Raw genomic sequence first — 21,587 nt, 5'->3', positions numbered from 1 at the left:
GCTGGGCTTTCCTGCTCTATGGTGCTTTTTTTTTCATATTTTCATTATTGACACACTTGTTGGAATTCCTACAAGTGTGGTTAATTGCAGGATTTGTGAAAGAATTGTTTAACTTTCAGTAAATTATTTTGGGTATATTTCTCTTTGGGGTTCCATCAGTGTTGCCAACTATATGTTAATTATGTTTGAGACCTGATGAAAATGAGTCTATTTTTAAAAAATAAATCTTACAAATTGCGTTTGAATTTTTGCTTGTATTGAGAAATTTTTAATATGGTGTTAACTAACAGTTCTTTGAGTACTGAAAAAGACACTTTGAGTATCTGAAAAAGGCCTTTATTTTTTCCTATTATTTTTAAGCATTTTCCTCAAAATAATTGGACATTCACATATAACCTCTATTATTTGATACATTTTTATACACCCTTAAATAGTTGGCAGCATTGTCCTTGATTCTCTGTTGGTTTGGGCTTATATAATGTCTTTTTCTTTTCTCCATTTTTTTTTTTTTGCTTCCTAAGGACATGATGATACAGCGCCATGTGCAATTTTGAAAAGTATGGATAGTTTTAGCTTTCTCCAACACCCAGTCCACCAGAGGAGCTTAGAGATTCTGCAGAGATGCAAGGAAGAGAAGTACAGTAAGGCTACAAATCCTGATAAACTGTTATCACATATCCATTTGGAAATGGAAACCAGGAGCATCCTACACCAGGGTGGGATATAGATTCCACGGGCAGCATGGCCTCCATAAACCTCTGAGCAGTCTTTGAATATTTCTGTTGAGTCTTTAGTGCTTTCTTTTGAAAATACTGATAAACTTTTTTTAACTGTGGTGACTTTTCTGTTTGCCTGTGATCATTGGATTGTTAATTATACTTGATTACAGTCACTGGATTTGTTTCTATTTGTCTTTCAAGTAGCCAAGTGATGGATAGGAATCAACAATGTTTTCTTTCCTGCTCATAAAAAAAAAAAAAAAAAAAAAAAAAAAAAATTGAGGTCTAATTGAAGTAAAAAACTGAATGCAAAGAGAACAATTTGGTAAGTTTTGATGTATGTAGGCACCCATGAAATTATCTCCAGAATCAAGATAATGAATATGTTCAGCATTCCCAAAAAGTTTTCTCTTACCTCTTTCTAAATCTGGCTGATTTTTGTGTTTGCTTATGCTTGAATTTCAACATTAGCAAATGTTATTTTTGTGTATCATTGGTAAATCCACTTAGTTTGATTGCAGTGCTTCAACCAGCCTTTCCTATGTCTGGTTTAGAGCAAAGCCACTGCATTAATGTTTTGACTTGAGGAAGAATAACAGAATCATGGTGCATGTTCTTTTGTTTGCTTTTTTATAAAATTGGTGTAAAAAGATGCCCTTGGTCTCCATTTCCTTTCTTGCTCTTTACTTGTTGTACTCATTCTGCATGAAAATTGATTCTTTTGCCAGTTGTAAGATTAGTTACTATTAATGAGGCACTGCTATTGTGTGAATAAGTGGATCCTTCAAAATACTCAAAGGCAACTCAGCAATTTGCATGTAATGGACCTACATAATCTGTTCTGAGCTTTTAATAAATTACCACTGATTTAGTTTGCTAATTCACAGTTTTCTGGTTGAAATTCCATGAAATTTTACTATCCAGTTGTCAGTGGGAGGAGAATATAAGTAGAATTCCTAAGAGCAAATGTTGTGGATTCTTTTTCAGTTCCTATTACTGTCTTGGTTTAAAAAAAAAAAAGGTGTGTAATGTATTTTGAAAAACAGTAAAGTATTTTCTCATTTTAAGAACAACAAAGGTAAGTGTTTCATTTTAAAAAGACATCCTTAATATTATTCTTAATTGTTGCTATTGTTTCTGAGAGGAATGTAACAAATCCTCATTCCAGTTATTCATCTTCCTATTCTGTCTTTTAATCCATGGGACATTATTTAAAATAGTCTGTAAATCATTTTGGGGAGCTTAAATTAATTTCTCTTAATTCTGTAAATAGTTGCAAATGGTTTATTTGCTTTGTTTTTTCATGACTGAGCCTGACAACCCCAGACCTGATTGTATGCCAGCTACATATGGATCTTGACTAGGAAGGCACCAGTTTCAGCATAGGCCACATGAAGAAATTGTGCATCTATGTGTGTTTACTTGCAAATTTCTACTTTTGTGAACATTGGAGCTCTTTCATTATTTTATGTAATTTATTCTATTTTCCACGATAGTATTAGCGATATACTAATTATAAAAAGGTATCACATTATAAATTTTATTATATGTAAAATTGTAAATTCGAGTTTTGGAAATTGTTCTTAAGAAAATGGGACTACCAGCTTTAGGTAGTGGTGAATTGGTGAGGTGAATGAATCCTCCCACAAGTAGCAGTGATAAAACCTGGAAAAAAATTTTTAAAATAACCGAGTATTTGAAAGTACTGGAAAAAGACCAAAAGTAGGCATAAAGGGAAAAGTTTATTCTTTAAAGGTGGTAAAGCAGTGGGTAAGAATTGTGAATTTGTAGCTTTTTATACAAGGGGTTTCCTAACTTGCATGGTTTCAGAGATAGAAAACAACCACCACCACCATACTGGCTTATTATGTTAGAAGACTTTCAGAGCAGCTTGGAGTTTAGGAGGAAAATCCTGGGACTGAGAGAGCTGCTAAAGGGCTAAAACCCAAATTAAAGTATGAACTCTGCACCAATCCCTGGCTGACTGCTGTGAGTATGCAGGGAAGACCCCAGGAACCGTATTAAAAAAAAAAAAAAGGTGGAAACCAAATAAAAGATAATCCTTGAAAGACATAACTATAATAGCTGAGATTTGCAACTTTGCTGCTTTTTAGAAAAACTGAGGAAATTTTCTGCTTGTGCTTAGCTTGTGTGGGAAAAACTGAAGTCTTTCTGCTTTAATTGGAGTCCCATAGGAAATGAGAGATAAAGGGGTCGAAAATTATTTGAAGACAGTGGCAGAAAACATCCCTTATTTGGTTAAAAAAAAAACCCAACATAATGAAACCCTGTCTCTACTAAAAATACAAAATTTAGCCAGGCGTGGTGGTGCACGCCTGTAATTCCAGCCTCCTCGCGTGGCTGAGGCACAAGAATTGCTTGAACCTGGGAGGCAGAGGTTGCAGTGAGCTGAGATCACACCCCTGCACTCCAGCCTCGGCAACAGAGCGAGACTCTGTCTCAAAACAAACAAATACTAGCTTACAGATCCGTGACCACAAAGCTAGGTAAATACGAAGGAAAACTACACCTAGGCACATTATAGATTAAAATGTCAAAGGTAAAGAGAAAATCTTGAAAGCAGCCTGGAAAATATGTACATATTAAATACAGGGGAATAATGAGATGATTAACACCTGATTTCTCAGTAAAAATAATGGAGGCCAAAAGGTGTCAAAAAATCATGTTTAATGTGTCATGTCCCCCACCTCCCCCAAAAAAATTTGAGCCAGAATTTCTGTATTTGCAGTTTGGGTCCAGACAAGTTAACTGATAGAAGAAAAATTAACAATCTTCAGAAGAACCTAACAGTATCCACTGTTGCTGTGATGTGTTATCCACAATGTCTTGTTATCATGTAGCAAAAGTATCCTTCAAAAATGAAGGTGAAATACATTTTCACACTAATGGAGTCTGAGAATTTGTCACCATATGTATTATATGGGAAATGATAATAGAATTTCTTCATGCTCAAGGGAAATCATCACAGGATCGTAACTTGGGTCTATAGTAGGGGTTGGCAAAATTTTTCTGTGAAGAGTAGACAGTGAATGTTTTAGGCTTTGCAGGCCAGTATGGTTTCTGTTGCAGCTACTCAACTCTTCTGTGAAGGGAGCCATAGACAATACATAAATAAATGAGTATAGCTGTGTTCCAATAAAGCTTTATTACGGACATTGATACTTAAATTTCAAACAATTTTCACATGGTACAAAAATGTTCTTTTTCTCCTCAGTTAAAAACTATATAAGCCATTCTTAGGTCATACAAAAACAGGCAGCGGGTTTGGTTTAGGCCATGGACTCTAGTTTGCTGATACATGCATGAATTACTGGAAGGAATAAAGAAGGCACAACTAATAAATGTGTATAAAAATATAAATGACTACACATATTTTCTTGCCTTAATTAAAAAACGACTGTTGAAAGTAAAAAATCTGACGTTATTTTGATGGTTTAAAATAGGTCCACAAATTGATACTCCCCCCTTCATAAGGCATGTGCTGTACTTAGTGACTTGCTTCCAAGAAATGGAATGTGGCAGAAGTGACAGTGTGTGACCTTCAATATTAAGACATAAAGATATTGTGGCCTTTCCTCCTTCTCTTTGTTTCTGGTGCTCCCGCCTTCTCTCCAAAGTGGCTCTTCTCTGAAATTTCTCAGGGAGGAAATTAGAGGAGTAAGGAGAAATTGAAGTTTTGGGGAGCATGAGCTACAGCCCACTTCCAGAAATGACAGGAGCTGTAGAAAGAAGGAATCAGATGGCAGAAGGAGAACGGGTAGAGAAGAAGAATCTGACTTTAATTTGAACTCATTCTTTTGGCCTTCAGTCCCGTTTGGGATGATTGAGAATATAATGTGCATCAGCAAGATGAAGGATCAGCAATTGCCAGGGAAGGGCTGAGGGCTTACTCCACCTCATTACCCTCACCTTGCTGACAGTGCCTACTTTAATGTCCCTAACCTCAAGTATCAGTATGGTCATTCAGATCATTGAAAATTTAGTGGATTATCTGATCAAAATGGAATTAAATGCAAATAAATAACAGATATATCTGAGAAACCTTCAAATATTTGAAAAAAAAATGTATATGTAACTAATGAGTTGAAAAAATTTCATAAGGATAACTTGGAAGTTTTTTGATCTGAAAGATGATGGAAACACAACATATTACAACTTATGGAATACAAATAAAGAAGTACTTAGGAGAAAACTTACAGCTTTAAATTCTTAAATTAGAAAAGTAAGGTAAAATAATCAGTGATTTAGGCTTTCACCTTAAGCTAGGAAGAAAAGAGCATATTAGACTCCAAATAAATAGAAGGAAGTAAATAAAATTTTTTTTTTTTTTTTTTTTCTGAGACAGAGTCTGGCTCTGTTGCTCAGGCTGGAGTGCAGTGGCACCACCTTGACTCACTGCAACCTCTGTGTCCCAGGTTCAAGTGATTCTCATGCCTCAGCCTCCCAAGCACCTTGGGCTACAGGTGCATGCCACTGTTTTGCTTTGTTTTGTTTTGTATTTTAGAGATAGGAGCTCGTTTTGTCATGCAGGCTGGAGTGCAATGGCACAATCATGGCTTGTTGCAGCCTTGACCTTCTCGGCTCAAGTGATTTTCCCACCCCAGTCTCTCAAGTAGCTGGGTCTACAGGTGCATGCCACCATGCCCTGCTAATTTTTAAATTTTTATTTGTGGAAATGGAGTCTCACTATGTTGTCAGGTTGGTCTCAAACTCCTGGCTTCAAGCAATCCTCCTGCCTTGGCCTCCGAAAGTACTAGGATTACAGATGTGAGCCACTACATCTGGCCTAAAGCTGGTTTTTTGAAAAGAACAATGAAGCTGATAAATTTCTAGCCCAGCATGGTGCAGTAGAACTTTCTGCGATGTGGAAGTGTTCTCCAGCTACACTGTCAGTACTGTAGCTACTAGCCACATGTGGCTTTTAAGCACCGAACTGTGTCTGGTGTAGCTGAAACTGAAGTTCTCGTTTTGTTTAATGAGTTCATATAGCCACATATAGCTAGTGGCTACTGTATTGGACAGAGCAGTTATAGCTATTCTGATCTAGAAAAGTAAGAGAAGACATAAAGCTATTACCTAGAATGAAAGAGTGGCCACAGTTATAATTTCTACAGAAATCAGAAGTTTGACAAAGAGATTATGAACATTTATGGCAATCAGTTCAACTGACATGAATGGAAAAATTCCTTGAATGTCAACAGTTATTAAAATCAACCCAAGAAAATACAGAAAATATGAATAGTACGATATCTTTTTACAATATTGAATTCTTAACTAAAATTTTCCCCCCACACAAAGTTCAGGCCCAGATAGGCTCATTAGTAATTTTATTTAAGAAATGACTATTCTACCAGTTCTCTTCAACTCTTTCGAAAAACAGAGGAGAAGGGAACACTATCCAAATCATTTCATGAGGCCAGTGTTATTATTCTGTTACCAAAACATCTGTCTTTAAAAACTACAGACCAATATAACTTCATGATGGTGGATATAAAAATAATCATAGCTGGCTGAATTCAGCAGTATATTAAAGATAATACATGAAGACCACATGGAATTTATTCCAGGGATGAGAAACGTTGGTTTGACCATGTTAACCATATAAAAAGAAAGCCACATATGATCGTCTCAGTAGATGGAGGAAAAGTTTGTCACTCATTCTATTTTAAAACTTTAGTCGCCTAGGAATAGAGACCAACTTCCTCTACTTTATGAAGAACATGCATGAAAATCCTATAGCAAACTTCATACTTAATAGTGAAAGATTGAATACTTTTTTTTTCCCTAACATTAAGAACAAGGCAAGGACATTTTTTGCCACTCAGATTTGACATTTACTAAAGGTCGCAGGTGGTGCAATAGGCAACAAAAAGAAATTGTACATAGATTGAAAACAAATAGCAAATTCATTGGAAAAGTGCTCTTAAAACTAAAAAGTGGGTTTAACATTTTTACAGGATACCAAGTAATTATAGAAAATTGTGATACCCTAGCCATGAGCACTTAGAAAATGATTTACAAATTCCATTTACTATACATCTATGGCGGCCAGCCTCCTAGATGTCACAAGCTTTTATAGTCTTCTCCTGTATTTTACAAGAGTTAGTCTATGTGACAGAAAGCACATGGCAAAAATGATGGTATGTCACTTTCAAGATTGCTGTAAAAGACTGCAATTTCCTTCTGGAGTACTGCTTCACTTGCTAGCCTTCTCTGAAATCGCTGTCTCTTGGAGAAACAAGATGCTATTTGTGAGTAGCCAAACCTCGGTATGAACTGAGGCTTGTCACCAGCTATGTGAGTGACCTTAGAAGTGGATCCTTCATTTCAATGTTGAGATGACTGCAGCCTTGGCTGGTAGCTTGAATACAACCTCTTGAGACACCTTGAGTCAGAACCACCCAGCTAAGCCACTCCTGAATTCTTGTTCCTCTAAAAACTATTTGAGATGATAACTTGTTTTAAAGTACTGGATTTTGGAGTAATTTAATATGCAGTGGATAATTAACAGAAACATGAAATACTTGGGGATAAATTTAACAAATATGTGTAAGAGTTGTACGTTACTAGGAGAAATTGAAGAATACAGTGAAGAGAGATACATATTTATGTTTGTATTTTTGAGATGCAGCTCTCTCTCAGATGGATCTGTAGATTGAATGCAACCCAGTAAGTATAATAGCAGGTATTTGGTGGAAATTAACAAGCTGAATCTAAACTTTATAGAGAAATGTAGAATACCCAAACTGTCCAAAACAATTTTTAAACAGAACAAAGCTGGATAATTTACATTATGTGATTTTGAGACTAAAATATTCATGACATTGTTCTGTTGTTGTTAAGGATCAAGAGATTAATGAACCAAATACAAAATACAGAAGTAGATCTACACATAAACAGTCAGTTGATTTTCTGTTAAGGCACCAAGATAATTTAGTTGGGGTAAGGGGTAGTCTTTTAAACAAATAGCACTAGAACAACAGGATATCTATAAGGTAAAAGAGAACTTTGACCCTTATACATGTAAGTTAACTTTGAAATGTGTCATACAGCTCTTTGTAAGGACCAAAATTATTAATTTTTTATTAAAATAGAAAACCTGAGAAACAAATTTTTGTAATCTTGCAACAGACAAAAGTTTCTTAGATAAGACATAAGACTGACTATAGCCGGGCGCGGTGGCTCAAGCCTGTAATCTCAGCACTTTGGGAGGCCGAGACGGGCAGATCACGAGATCAGGAGATCGAGACCATCCTGGCTAACACAGTGAAACCCCGTCTCTACTAAAAAACTACAAAAAACTAGCCGGGCGACGTGGCGGGCGCGTGTAGTCCCAGCTACTTGGGAGGCTGAGGCAGGAGAATGGCGTAAACCCAGGAGGCGGAGCTTGCAGTGAGCTGAGATCCGGCCACTGCACTCCAGCCTGGGCGACAGAGCAAGACTCCGTCTCAAAAAAAAAAAAAAAAAAAGACTGACTATAAAAGGAAAAAATTGACAAATTGGAGTTAGCCAATTTGAAAACTACTTTTCTTAACTGCTGTTAAGAAAACAAAAAACATACCATGGCCTGGGAAACAGTATTTGTTACAATTTGTAATATTCATACCTGATAATGGACTTGAAAACAAAATATAAAAACTCTACAATAATAAGATAAACAGGCCAGTTTTTAAATGGGCAAAAGATTTGAACATACATTTCCACAAAAGAAGATTTGTCTGTGTTCTCATGAAAGATGTTCAACTTTGTTATTCATTATGGAAAGACAAATTGTAATCTGAGTAAGGTCACTAATACCTTCTATAGGGGCTAAAATGTAAGTAGTTGAAATACTAACTGATAAGCATGTGGAGCAACTGGAGCTCTCATACTGTCTCTTGGTAGTGTCAAATGGTATCATTTCCGAAAACAGTTTGTCAGTTTTATAAAGATAAGCATATTTTTCCCATATGTTTCATGAATTCAAATCTCAGTTATTTACCTGAGAAATCAAAGTATATATTCACAAAAGACTTTTACAGATGAATCTCTAAAGTGTTCTGCTAAGGGAAGGCCTATCCTCGAAGCATACTGTTTTATTCCATTTATACAAAGTTCTAGACAATACAAGCCAATCTGTATGGAGAGCAAGTTAGTGATTGTCTTGACCCATAAGTACATGTGGGAGATTGTCCAAGAAGGGGCATGAGGCAACTTTGGTGATGATGGAAATGTTTTGTATCTTTCTTTGGTGGTTATTAGTGTGGTGAATGCATTTACCAAAACTTATTTAACTATGTACTTAACATATATGTTTAACTGTTTGAAATTTTTAGTCCAATAAAAAATGTTTAATTACATGTCATTAAGCCTGATGCAAGTTACAAGTAAATACCTAGATTATTTTTCGTGAAACTAAGAATATCCAAAATAAAAAATTGTATATGATCAGAACTACTGGTTGCGGATGGTTTGCAGAGACAAATATAGTAGATACTGGCATGCATTTTGGTGAAAACTGAAGGGAAAGTGGGGAGCTCTACTGCTCTTGAATTAACATAATCTTTTCAAGTTTAGGAAATCAGTATAGGTAAATAAACTGTGGTTGTCCTTAAGGCACATGCCTTAAGGACAACCACAGTAATAACAATTTTTATCTTTTAAGGTAGCATAAGAAGCCTTATAAAGTGAAAACCAAGAAGGGAAAAAATGAAAGAGTGAAATAAATGAAAAACATGAAATAAAATGCCAGAAACAAGTATTATTTAAAATTAATGTAAATGGTTTATACTCACCAGTTAAACTCTCAATGAATTTTTCAATAGTTTAAGTGATAGCTACATGATTTTTAATTAAAGTGGTGAAAATAAAAGGATGGACGTGATGTACCAGGCAAATATGAATGATAGCAATTAATAAAGCTAGATAGTAATCTGAACAGATGTTCACCTATATATATTTTTAAAATTTAGTTGAGAAAGACAGAGCTGAACCCACTAGAAAGTTTTGATAGTTAATAAAGAACTTGATAAATGTATATATAAATCTAAATAAGCAACAGTTTTATAAAACTTATACCTAATGTGCTTGATGAAGGAAAGGAAACAAGGTGAAAGTAAGTATTGGGTAGCAATAACATCCCTAATGAGAAGGAGATGACTTTAAAACATTTGAATGTTCTTGTACTCTTCAGGGAAAGAGAAGAGATTATTAGTTTAGAATTCATGAGTATGTTAAACATTTAAGGATAAATAAAGCAGAGAGTGTATACAATTTGTGGAACAAAAGAAGTCAAAATACAAAGAAAACAATAGAAGCCTGAATAAAAGCATGTAATAGTTAAGGTAAATAAAAAAATATAAACTAATGTCAGAAAAAAATTCCAGATGTATCCATTGTAGCAGTAAGTTAAAACGGAGTTAAAATGGACTAAACTAAACAGTTTAAAAAACATTATGAATTAAGGAAGATGAGAAAAATTTAGCTGTAGAATGCTTACAAGAGACAAATCTAAAGCATATGAACACAAAAAAATTAATATTAGGAAAGACTTATATCAGAAAACTTATCCTTATTCTCTTGTACATTTTCCCACCTCCTTTAGATAACCACAGATTGATTACTATAAGTCAGCTTTACATTTTCTAAAAATTTTACTCAAGTGGGATTACACAGTATGTATTTTGTGTTCTGATTGTGTTATGCAACATAGTTATGCATGTATTCATGCATATTTTTCCATGTATCAGTCATTTGTTGCTCAGGTGTGTTCCATTGTATATGTATATACACACATGGTATTTAATTTATGTGATATATGTATATAATTGTGCTTATTGATTTATTGGTGTAGTTAAGAGTTATATATATTGTTAGAGCTATTGTGAACAACAGTGCTATAAACATTCTTTTTTGAGTCATTTTGCAGACATATATTTTTATTCCTTCGTAAATACTTATGAGTGGAGTTACTTCATGAAATAGGCATATGTTTAACATCATTACGAACTATCAAATTTTTGGCATTTTTAAGATTTGCCATGTTCTTAGGGCTTTATTTGTGATGATTACTCAGATGTCATCCCATTGTTATTCCTTCATATGTTGTATACCTTTTTTTCCTTTGACTTTATATTTGGCATTCAGCAATTTGATTCTCATGTCTCTAAATACGATTTATATTAATTTTCTTTGGGATTTGCTGTACCTTTTGGACTTTCATTGTTTTTCATCAAATTTAGACAATTTGTGGCCAATATTTTTCAAAAATTTTTTCTGCTGCAATTTCTTTTTTCCTTCTGTAACTCCAATTACATGTTTTACAGTATTTGATACCATCTCAGTAGAGCTATTTTCAAATTCTTTTTTTCTAATTCGAACAAATAGTAGATCTTGGGATCTGATGGGTTTGTTGTTGTTGTTGTTGTTTTTGAGATGCAGTCTTGCTCTGTCCTCCAGGTTGGAGTGTAATGACGCAGTCTTGACTCACTGCAACCTCTGCCTTCTGGGTTTAAGTGATTCTTCTGCCTCAGCTTCCTGAGTAGTTGAGATTACAAGTGCATGCCACCATGCTGGGCTAATTTTTGTAGTTTTGTAGAGACAGGGTTTTCCCATGATAGCCAGGCTGGTCTTGAACTCCTGACTTCAGGTGATGCGCCCACCTCTGCCTCCCAAAGCGCTGGGATTGCAGGTGGGAGCCACTGCACCTGGCCGGATGTGTTGATTTTTAAATGGGATCAGGGAGTGGGCTACACAGGGCTTCATATTTTAATCTGAGTGATCCATCATAAGTGTTCAGTATATTATTATTTAGGCCACTTTTATGTTTAAAATACTTAATAATTGATGAAAAAATGGTAACCATTGCCTAATGTATTGTCTAGAAATTTACTCTTCTTTCTTCTGTCTCCTCCTCCTTTCTTTTTCCTTCTTCTTTGAGATGGAGACTTCCTTAGCCATCCAGGCTAGGGGTGAGATGGTGCAACCATAACTCACTGTAGCCTCAAATTCTTGGATTCAAGCCATTCTTGAAGATTGTTTGCAAGATTGTTTCAGCTCTTCTGGATCCCTTCTATTTCTGTGTTAATTTTAGGATTAGCTCATTCATTTCTACAAAAATAATTATCTGGAATTTTATTTTTTATTTTTTATTTTTTTTTGAGACGGAGTCTCGCTCTGTCGCCCGGGCTGGAGTGCAGTGGCCGGATCTCAGCTCACTGCAAGCTCTGCCTCCCGGGTTTACGCCATTCTCCTGCCTCAGCCTCCCGAGTAGCTGGGACTACAGGCGCCAGCCACCTTGCCCGGCTAGCTTTATGTATTTTTTAGTAGAGACGGGGTTTCACCATGTTAGCCAGGATGGTCTCAAACTCCTGACCTCGTGATCCGCCCATCTTGGCCTCCCAAAGTGCTGGGATTACAGGCTTGAGCCACCGCGCCCGGCCTTATCTGGAATTTTAATAGAAAATGCATTGATCTGTAGGTCAGTTTGGGGAACATTGACATCTTAACAATACTATGTTTTCCAATTCATGCACATAGGTAACATTCCATTTAGTTGGGTCTTTATTTTCTTTTAATGATGTTTTATAGTTTTCAGTGTAGACATTTTATACTTTTAAAAATGTCATTTCAGAATATTTATTGCTATTTCCGCCCCTCCTCCCCCAACCCCGTCCCCACTTCCCACTCCCCACTCCCCACTCCAAGAGAGGGTCTCAGTCTGTCGCCCAGGCTAGAGTGCAGTGGCGCGACCTCAGCTCACTGCAGCCTCGACCTCCGGGTCCAAAGCAATTCTCCCACATCAGCCTCTCAAGCTGCGACTATAGGTGTGAGCCACCACACCCGGCTAATTTTTGTATTTTTTGTAGAGATGGGGTTTCACCATGTTGCCCAGGCTTGTCCTGAACTCTTGGGCTCAAGTAATCTGCCTGCCTTGGCCTCCCAAACTGTTGGGATTACCGGCATTGTTTCACTGTGCCTGGCCTATTTGCATGATTTAAACAGAACAAAGAGTCTTCTGTGAATTTTCAGTTTCCCTCATTCATACAGAAAGATAACAATCACTTCATGTGGATATAGTGTTGACTATGTGCCAAGCACTCTTCTAAGCACTTTTATATACATTTTATTTTTAGTATAGATGAAGTCTAAGTTGGCCAGCTGGTCTTGAAATACAGAGCTCAAGTCATCTGCATGCCTCGGCCTCCCAAAGTGCTGGGATTACAGGCGTACGCGACCCTGCCTGGCCACCACTGTATATTTATTTGTTTCCAGTAGTTTTGTAGAACTCGTTTATTAGTTCAAATGAGCTTTTTTTTTTTATCTACCTACAAGATTGTCATCTTGAATAGAGATACTTTTACTTCTTTTTTGCCAGTGTATCTTATCTATATTAAATGTTTGTGTGTGTTATAAAAATTGATAGTCTTATGTTTATAGAACTTACATGTTTTTATCATATGCTTTGAAGAACATTACATTTTAAAAATATTGGTAATTCTTAAGCAATTTGTCTTTTATATTCATTGTATTTATCTGTAATGTTAATTCTCAATACATTTGATACTCATTGTATTTATCTGAACATGTCAGAAACATATTGCTAAAAAATGATGCATCAAAATAAGAAATGAACTTGTACAATCGTAAAAAGAACAAGATCATGTCTTTTGTGGGAACTTGGATGGAGCTGGAGGCTATTGTCCTTAGCAAACTAATGTAGGAACAGAAAACCAAATACTGCATATTCTCACTTAGAAGTGGTAGCTAAATGTTAAAAACTTGTGAACACAAAGAAAGAAACAACAGACAGTGAGGTCTAGTTGAAGGTGGAGATTGGGAGGAGGGAGAGGAGCAGAAAGAATAACTATTGAGTACTGGGCTTAATACCTGGGTGAAATAATTTGTACAACAAACCCCCATTACATGAGTCTACCTTTGTAACAAATCTTCATGTGTACCCCCCGAACCTAAAAATAAAAATGAACTTGTACACTTCTAGGCCTTCAGTCCAGTCACCCTTGTATTTCCTGAAGTTAATGATTCAATGAAAGAAGAAATAAAAGATTTCATCATTAAATTTTCTAATTGGGTTCATTGTTAACTAAGATCTGTGACAGTTATGAGACGGATCATATAATTATTTAGATATTTCTGAAATATTTAGCAAATACTCATTATTAAATTTCATTTGTCTTTAGCAAAATTGTTTCACGTTTCATTTTTCTTCACACTGATTTGAAATGTTCTATTTTTTAAATTTTGCTAGGTATAACCCGGAAAAATCCCAGAACACCTCTTTCGGATCTCCAGGGCATGAATGCTCTAAATGAAAAAAACCAACAGTAAGTGTGTTTGGTTTGTTTTCAAAGACATGTAGAAGAAATAACTAGCATTCTTGTTGATACTTTTGTGACTTTAAAAGTACGAAGTAATTCAGGCGTTGTTTTATTTCTTAAATCCTTTATAAGTGATGTAATAACACATTAATAGGTTAAAGTTAACAAAATTTGTTTACAGTTGCTTCTGGTAAAACGGCTTTACAATTTTGAAAAAATTTCTTCAGAATAATTTAAAATGAGCTCATATATTTTAATTGCTGAGACCTTTTGTGCATTTTATATCTTTTACAAAATTAAAGGGTTATTCTGCTGCTTTCTGTGGAGAAGTCTTATTGGAAAGTAATAATTGAATAGTTTGATTTACATCAAACCATCTAATACCTTTTTTGGGTGAGTGCGATTACCAAAGCTTACCTTTTACTATTTTCAATGACGAATTCCTGAGAACAATTTGACAGTAACAAATATAAATAATTTTATGAGTTCATAAAGTCTCTTTGTTTTTTATGTATACTATTTGATAAAGATTGTAATTTATATGAGGAGAAGAACATTGTTTCTAGAATGCACTCTCTGTGTTTTAAACATCATCAAAAAATTGAGCTTCCTAATACTCTGGTAATAAGGATGGTCTGTCATTAAAATGAAGGTATAACTTCACTGATCATTTTTTCCAGTTGAGTTACTATGTCTTTCTAATACATAATTGTCACTTGTCTGCTCAATAACTTTTTCATGACTCTTTATTGTCTATTAAAAGTCTAGGTTCAATAACTTCATGTGCAAGATTTGTCACAGCCCAAGTATCTAGCCACAAATATATTCACTTCAAATGCCACAAATTAAACTATTTGCTATCTTTATATTGTATGTCCTTTGTTTCCTTAACAGTAGTATTTGACTAATTATGATATCTACCACCATATTTTCGTGTTAAATTTTACCCCAAAATAAATTAGATAGTTAAACTTGACCTGTGTACCTTCAGTTTCATCTGTTGGCAGTATTCTCACCCTGGTCATCAGATGAGAACCCAATTTTCTTGATTATATAAAAAAGAAACCGCAATATGCCTCATTTTACAAAGCAGTTAGTGGTTTTAAGTTTCCTAATTTCTAGTTCGTGTTTCTTTCTTTGTACTTTCCATTTTGGATACCTGAAGTGGTCTATATGGGTTTCTGGTTCAGTTCCAGACCACCACAATAAAACGAATTCTCAGTAAAACAAATCACACAAATTTTTTGGTTTCCCAGTGCATATAAAAGTTACATTTACACTATACTGTAGTCTGTCAATTGTGCAATAGTATTACGTTTAAAAAATACATACCTTAATTAAAAAATACTTCATTGCTAATAAAACTAACAATCATCTGAGCCTTCAGTGAGTCATAATCTTTTTGCTGGTAGAGGGTCTTTCCTTGATGTTGATGGCTGCTGACTAAGGTGGTGGATGCTGAAAATTGGAGGGGCTATGGCAATTTCTTAAAATAACACAATGAAATTTATTACATCAATTGCCTCTTCTTTATAGGAAAAATTTCTCTGTAGCATCCAGTGCTGTTTGATAGCATTTTAACCACAGTAGAACTCCAGAATTGGAGTCAGTCCTCTCAAGCCCTGCCACTGCTTTATCAGCTCAACTTATGTAATGCTTTGAATCCTCTGTTGCTTTTTTTAAAAAGAATTGTTTCCTCAGCAGTCCTTAACCACAGAATACATTGTCATTTCAACAGTTTTCACAGCATCTTCACCAGGAATCTATTTTTCTGCTACATTTTTTCCCTCCGTCTCCCTCCCTCCCTTCGTTCTTTCCTTCCTTCCTGCTTTCCTTCTTCCCTCACTTGCTTCCTTCCTTCCTCTCACTCTCTCTCTTTGTCCTTTTGTTTTCTTTTTTTTTCCCCCTAAAGCCAGAGTAGCACTCATTTTTTTAAATTAGAAAAATATAAGTGCACACACAAACCATCTTAAGTGCAATATGATTCCCCCATTTGGGAAGACACATTTTCTTAGGGATAATGATTCATTGACTTTTTTTAATGGTTTAGCACAAAATAGTGAAAATACAAGCATTTCTAAAGGGTTTGTTGATTACATGCCATTTATATATCTTGAATAAATGCTCTAAGCAAATGGAAGCTGAGATTTATAAATATGGACAAATGTGAAATTGTTGTAAGTAGCTATCTCCTGATATTTCTTTTAAAAAAATTTTAGTTCACTCATAATAATTATACATATTATAGGGTACAGTGTGATGTGTTGATACCTGTATACATTGTATAATGATCAAATTAAGGTAATTACCATATTCATCATCTCAAATATTTATCCTTTTTTGCGGTGGGAACATTTCTCTTTCAAAATTTTCTTTTCTAGCTATTTTCAGGTATATAATACCTTATTGTTAACTATAATCACTCCATTGTTCAGTAGAAGACTAGAATTTATTCCTCTTGTCTTACTGTAACTTCATACCCATTGACCAACCTCTCCCCTTACTACACTGCTCCACCTTGTTACCTTTTGCAGTCTCTGGTAATCACTGTTCTATTCAGTACTTCTGTGAGAGCAGCTTATTTAGATTCCACATATAAGTGGGGTCATGCAGTGTTTGTCTTTCTGTGTCTGGCTTATTTCAGTTAACATAATGTACTCTATGTTTGTCCATGTTGTCCAAATGATAGGACTTGATTCTTTTTTTAATGACTGAATAGCATTCCATTGTGTGTATATACCACATTTTCTTTATCCATTCATTTGTTGTTGGATACTACTACTTTACCTGGAGAGCCCTCCATTAATTATTACGTACTTCACCTGGAGAGCCCTCCATTAATTATTACGTTATAATCACTGGTAATTTTATGTTTTGTTCATTGCTATATCTGCAGTGTCTAGAGTCTCATAGGACTTAGTAAGTTTAATGCGTGTGTGAGTAGTGAGTGTGTGTGTGTGAATAAGACCTTTCAGGAGGAAATTAGATATTCCATAGGATGGGATAGTCTATTAGGATTACAGATTCCTACAGTAGCATTTGAAAATTCTAAAATCTAACAAAGAGGGAAGATATTATAATCCATTATATTAGTTACTAGTTGTTGAATGATAATATATTTTAAGATGTCAGCTACATGATGTGCTCATCTGCATGCACATTTGTATGTGAATATGATGGAATTCATAGGAATTTGTTCTGAATGAGACAAAGGTTAGTCCCAACTGATTGGCAATTATTTGCATGAAATCATTTTTTTTCTAAAATTTAACTTTAGTATTTAAAGTTTTATTTTATTTAAGCAATATAGTGTTAATTAGAGACGTCTTGATTAACTAAAGCAAATTCTATTTTTTACAGTGATACATTTGATATTGCCTGGAATGGCAGAACTGGGATTCGCCAGAGCAGACTATCAAGTAGCACCTCCTTGCTTGATAAAGATGGAATATTTGCTAATTCAACTAGTAGCAAACTCCTGGAGAGAGCCCATGGAATTCTCACGTCAGTACTGATCAGTAATGTGATTTTTTTTTTTGTCTGGTTTAAAATTTCTGGCAGGAAAAAATGAAGGAGGGAGATGGTGAAGTGTTATTTTCATGGGAAGAATTTTGACTGAAACAAGACTCAAAGGTGTTTAGGTAGCATTTACAGCCATGAATCTCATGTGTTGTAAAGCTTGTGTTTTTGTTGATTTTTCTCCCCCATATTACCAGGAGAATCGTGACTGAATATATTTATTATGGAGATGATAATAAAGATCTTATTGTTTAGACAGGCCCTACCTTCAGAGAAAGAAAAAACCGTTAGCTCCTTTTAGGATTCCGAATTTTTACTACAGGTATCCTTTAATTCTAGCAGTCTTAACAAATTAGGCAAGAAAATCTATAAATGGTGAATGGTTGAGTGATATATGACACTTACCCAAGCTTTCCATTTCTTATAAACTGATTATAGAGTTGAAGACATAGCCATAACCATGCTCTACCATGCTTCATAGAGACCCCATCTCTCCAAAAAAAAAAGGAAAAGAAAAAAAATTAGCCAAGTGTGGTAGTGCATGCATGTAGTTCCAGCTACTCAGGAGACTGAGGTAGGAGGGTCATTTGAGCCAAGGAAGTTGAGGCTGCAGTGAGTCGTGATCTTGCCATTGCGCTTCAGCCTGGGCGACCGATTAAGATCCTGTCTCTGAGAGAAAAAAAAAAAGGAAAAAAAAGTTATTAATTATTAGCATTAACATATTTTAGACATTTCCCAAGCATATCGTTTGACCACTAGCTAGAGGTATGACTGAATTGGATTCCATAATCCTTGTCTGAATCACTGCTTAATAATGTTAATAGGTTCTATTTATGTAGGTCTTGCTGTACCCCAGAGATATACATTAACTCATTTAATCCTCACAATAACTTTTAAGTTATAGGTAGTATTGTTATCCCCGTTTTACATTATTACATAATGAAAAGTTAAAGATGTTAAAATCATACCTTAATAGATGGTAGACCATAGATTGTTGTCCAGGTCTTTCTGACTTCCCAGCCCATATTCATAAACGTTGGACTTTATTCCTTCTTTCTGTGACTATAAAAAAAGCTAAAAATAAAATTAAAAAGGCTTGATTTAAGTATGGTATTGAGGTTTGAATAAGGAAAAAAAATGAGTTGAATAGAATAATTTTTAATTACCAAAAATGGAAGATTACATTTTGGTGATAAGTACGTTTTTAAAAAATTTATGAAACTTAAACATCTCACTTAGTCTTGAAATGATAGAAATAAGTCTTCTGTAGGTACAAGAAGCTACTAACAACTGAAGAAAATGAACCTGTAGCTTAGAATGTACAACACAGTGTTACTAATCATCAGGTGTAAATCTGTTTACTTACATAACAAGGCAGGTGTCTTTTCCTTGTTTATTCTTCCTTCCCAAGGTGCCTGCTTGGCTGAATCAGATAGTGTTTTCATGTAGAAGACTTACAGTCTTGGTAGTGGGTATATAATCTGTTGTTTGAGGAGAGACCTTGAAATCTTACTTCTCTACAGTAGCTTTTGTTTTTCTTTTTGTTTTAATGCAGTAGCTTTTTTTAATGAATGATTTATCTCTATAGGAGAAACAAAAATTTCAAACCCAAGCCTGCCCTTCCAAAGGTGAGTACTATAAAAACTCTTTTTGTATTGGTATTCTGCTACACAATTATTTTTTATTACATATACAATCTTCATACATCAAAAACAAGAAATAACCTTATTTGTATCCAAGATAGTGATTGTGCACTTAGTTGAATCCATTTTAGAAATAACACTGTTATGAAATGGCTAAGCCTAGTGGTTCAGGTAAATATTTATTTGTGGTATATACCATTTTCTAGTGTTTTAATAGCTCCTGACTATAAATGTTGTTTAGTTATTGCCTCTTTATTTAAGGTCTTTTCATTTCTCCTTGAGCCAAGTTAAGGTCAAATTCTGAATTGTACCTGATTTTAAAATAATTTCTGATTAGTGCTTACCTAATCCAATTATCTATAATAAATGTTTGCCAGGTTTTTCTATAAAGGGACATTGTCTTTTCAGGCTTATGGTTTCTGATATAACTAGTTGGCTCTGCTGTTGTAGCAGAAGTGCGGCTATAATTTGCATTCCAATAAAACTTTATTAATGGACACTGAAAATTGAATTTTATATAATTTTTCACATGCTATAAAATATTATTATTTTAACCCACATAAACCATATATAAATAATGGGAAGGGTTTGGTGAGCAGTACTTGCCATCTGTTAATATAGCTCTGGTTTTTTTTTTTTTTTGCAGGGATTGTTGTTTCATTTTGCTTTGTTTGTTTTATTAATGTTTATAGCAGCTTTATTTGTAATAGCAAAAAACTGGAAGCAACTCAAACTTTGATCAACCGAAAAATGGTTAAACACACTGTGGTATATCCATATAATTGAATATTTAACTCACCAATAAAAATTAATGAACTATTGATGCGTCTAACAACATGAATAAATCTCAAAATAATTACACGCAATAGTACATACTATATATAAAATCTCAGAAAATATGAATTGCAGTGACAGAGAACAAAGAGGTGGTTTTAAACACACAGACATTTCCAGGGACTACAGCCCCCTGGATCAATGCAGATAAGTAGTTAAAAAGCACACTCCCCAGTTAATTTCTGGAAGGGGTTTGTCTGTGTACTTCTGTAGCTGTTGTTTGAGGATTGGGCTCCTCTCTAGTCTGTATCTGGTAGCCAACAGGCAAACAAACAGTAGACCCCTGGGATACTGACTGTGAGTTCCAGCGTTTCCTGAGTTTTTTCATCTAACTTGCTCCAGCAATAAAGCTAGAGCAGATTGTCTCTATAGATTATCCCTGGAAGGAGTTTATTCATGGATTGATCACAACTGCCACAGCTCCCTCCCAAGAGATGGCCTCCTTAACCATATAGTTCTGGGAATTGATGGGACACTGAATTTCTGAGTCTCTAGACCAGTGAAAACAAATAAATGGGCCTACTTTCTTCCCCTAAGATGAGATAATGCAGTCTGATCTAAAATGTAGGCGTTTGCTAGAATTCCTCTCTCCAGCGTAGTGCAGAGAGAATCCTACTTTCAGCTTCACTCTGACGATAGAAGGAACTGGAACACACTTTTAACACTTCAACCTTTTTAGCTGTGTCTAGAGGGAATGACTTCTCTCTTAAATGTTTTGAGGTACTGACAGAACTTGGCACATCCTAATTTCCTGGAGGCAACAAAAAACAAAGGCAGCAGTTTGAACAAACACAAAAGTTTGAGAGGTACCTTAGAATTTCTGGCCAGACTGACTGGTTAGGTCCTTCTACATGAAACGGGACTGGGAGAAGCTATTAGGTTATCCAATGTGCAGAAAACACAGAGGGTAAAGGCAAATGAAGAAATGGGGAAGTGTGTTCCAAATAGAGAAACAAGATAAATTCAAAAAGTACCAGAAGGAGAAGAAAGAAAAAGTGAGAGAAAACAGTTTCAAAGATGTAAAGGCAGAAAGCTACTCAAGTCTGGGGAAATAGAACTCCAGATCTAGAAAATTCAAAGGACACCAAATACTATCAATCCAAAGAGATCCATATTAAGGTATGTTATAATCAATTTGTCAAAAGTTGAAGACAGAGTATTTTTTAAAGAGCAACAATGAAAAAGCAACATGTTAAATACAAGGGTCCCCCACAAGACTATCATCAGATTTTTCATGAGAAACCTTGCATGCCAGAGGTAGTGGGATTCAAAATCCTCTGAGAAAAAAGACCTGCCAACCATAGTACTATGCCCAGCAATTTTGTCTTTCAAAAATGAAAAGAAGAGATAACAACTTTCTCAGACAAACAATGGCTAAGGGAATTCAGCACTGCTAGACCTGACTTACAGGAAAGTAGAACTCTATTTTCTTGAATTTCTTTCTTGAGAGTTCTCTAAACAAAGTTCTTCAAGCTAAAGGACAATGGTACCATGAGAATATGAAAGCAGAAAACTCACTGATAAAAGTAAGTACA

At 35.1% G+C, this 21,587-nt stretch overlaps 1 protein-coding gene across 7 annotated transcripts in view; it reads left to right on the top strand.

The window, feature by feature from the left end:
- MYO9A (myosin IXA) overlaps positions 1 to 21,587 on the top strand; it is a 312,565-nt gene that overhangs the window by 171,148 nt on the left and 119,830 nt on the right. For all 7 annotated transcript variants that reach the window (XM_031935820.1, XM_023220687.2, XM_023220686.2 and 4 more), the window contains exons 15-18: positions 522 to 641; positions 13,987 to 14,062; positions 17,417 to 17,560; positions 19,164 to 19,203. In XM_031935820.1, the coding sequence (XP_031791680.1) occupies positions 522 to 641; positions 13,987 to 14,062; positions 17,417 to 17,560; positions 19,164 to 19,203 (380 nt within the window). The remainder of the gene's footprint in view (positions 1 to 521; positions 642 to 13,986; positions 14,063 to 17,416; positions 17,561 to 19,163; positions 19,204 to 21,587) is intronic.

The sequence above is a fragment of the Piliocolobus tephrosceles genome, chromosome 6, assembly GCF_002776525.5.
Source record: "Piliocolobus tephrosceles isolate RC106 chromosome 6, ASM277652v3, whole genome shotgun sequence".
Lineage (NCBI taxonomy): Eukaryota > Metazoa > Chordata > Mammalia > Primates > Cercopithecidae > Piliocolobus > Piliocolobus tephrosceles.
This window is presented reverse-complemented; position numbering and strand designations above follow the sequence as displayed.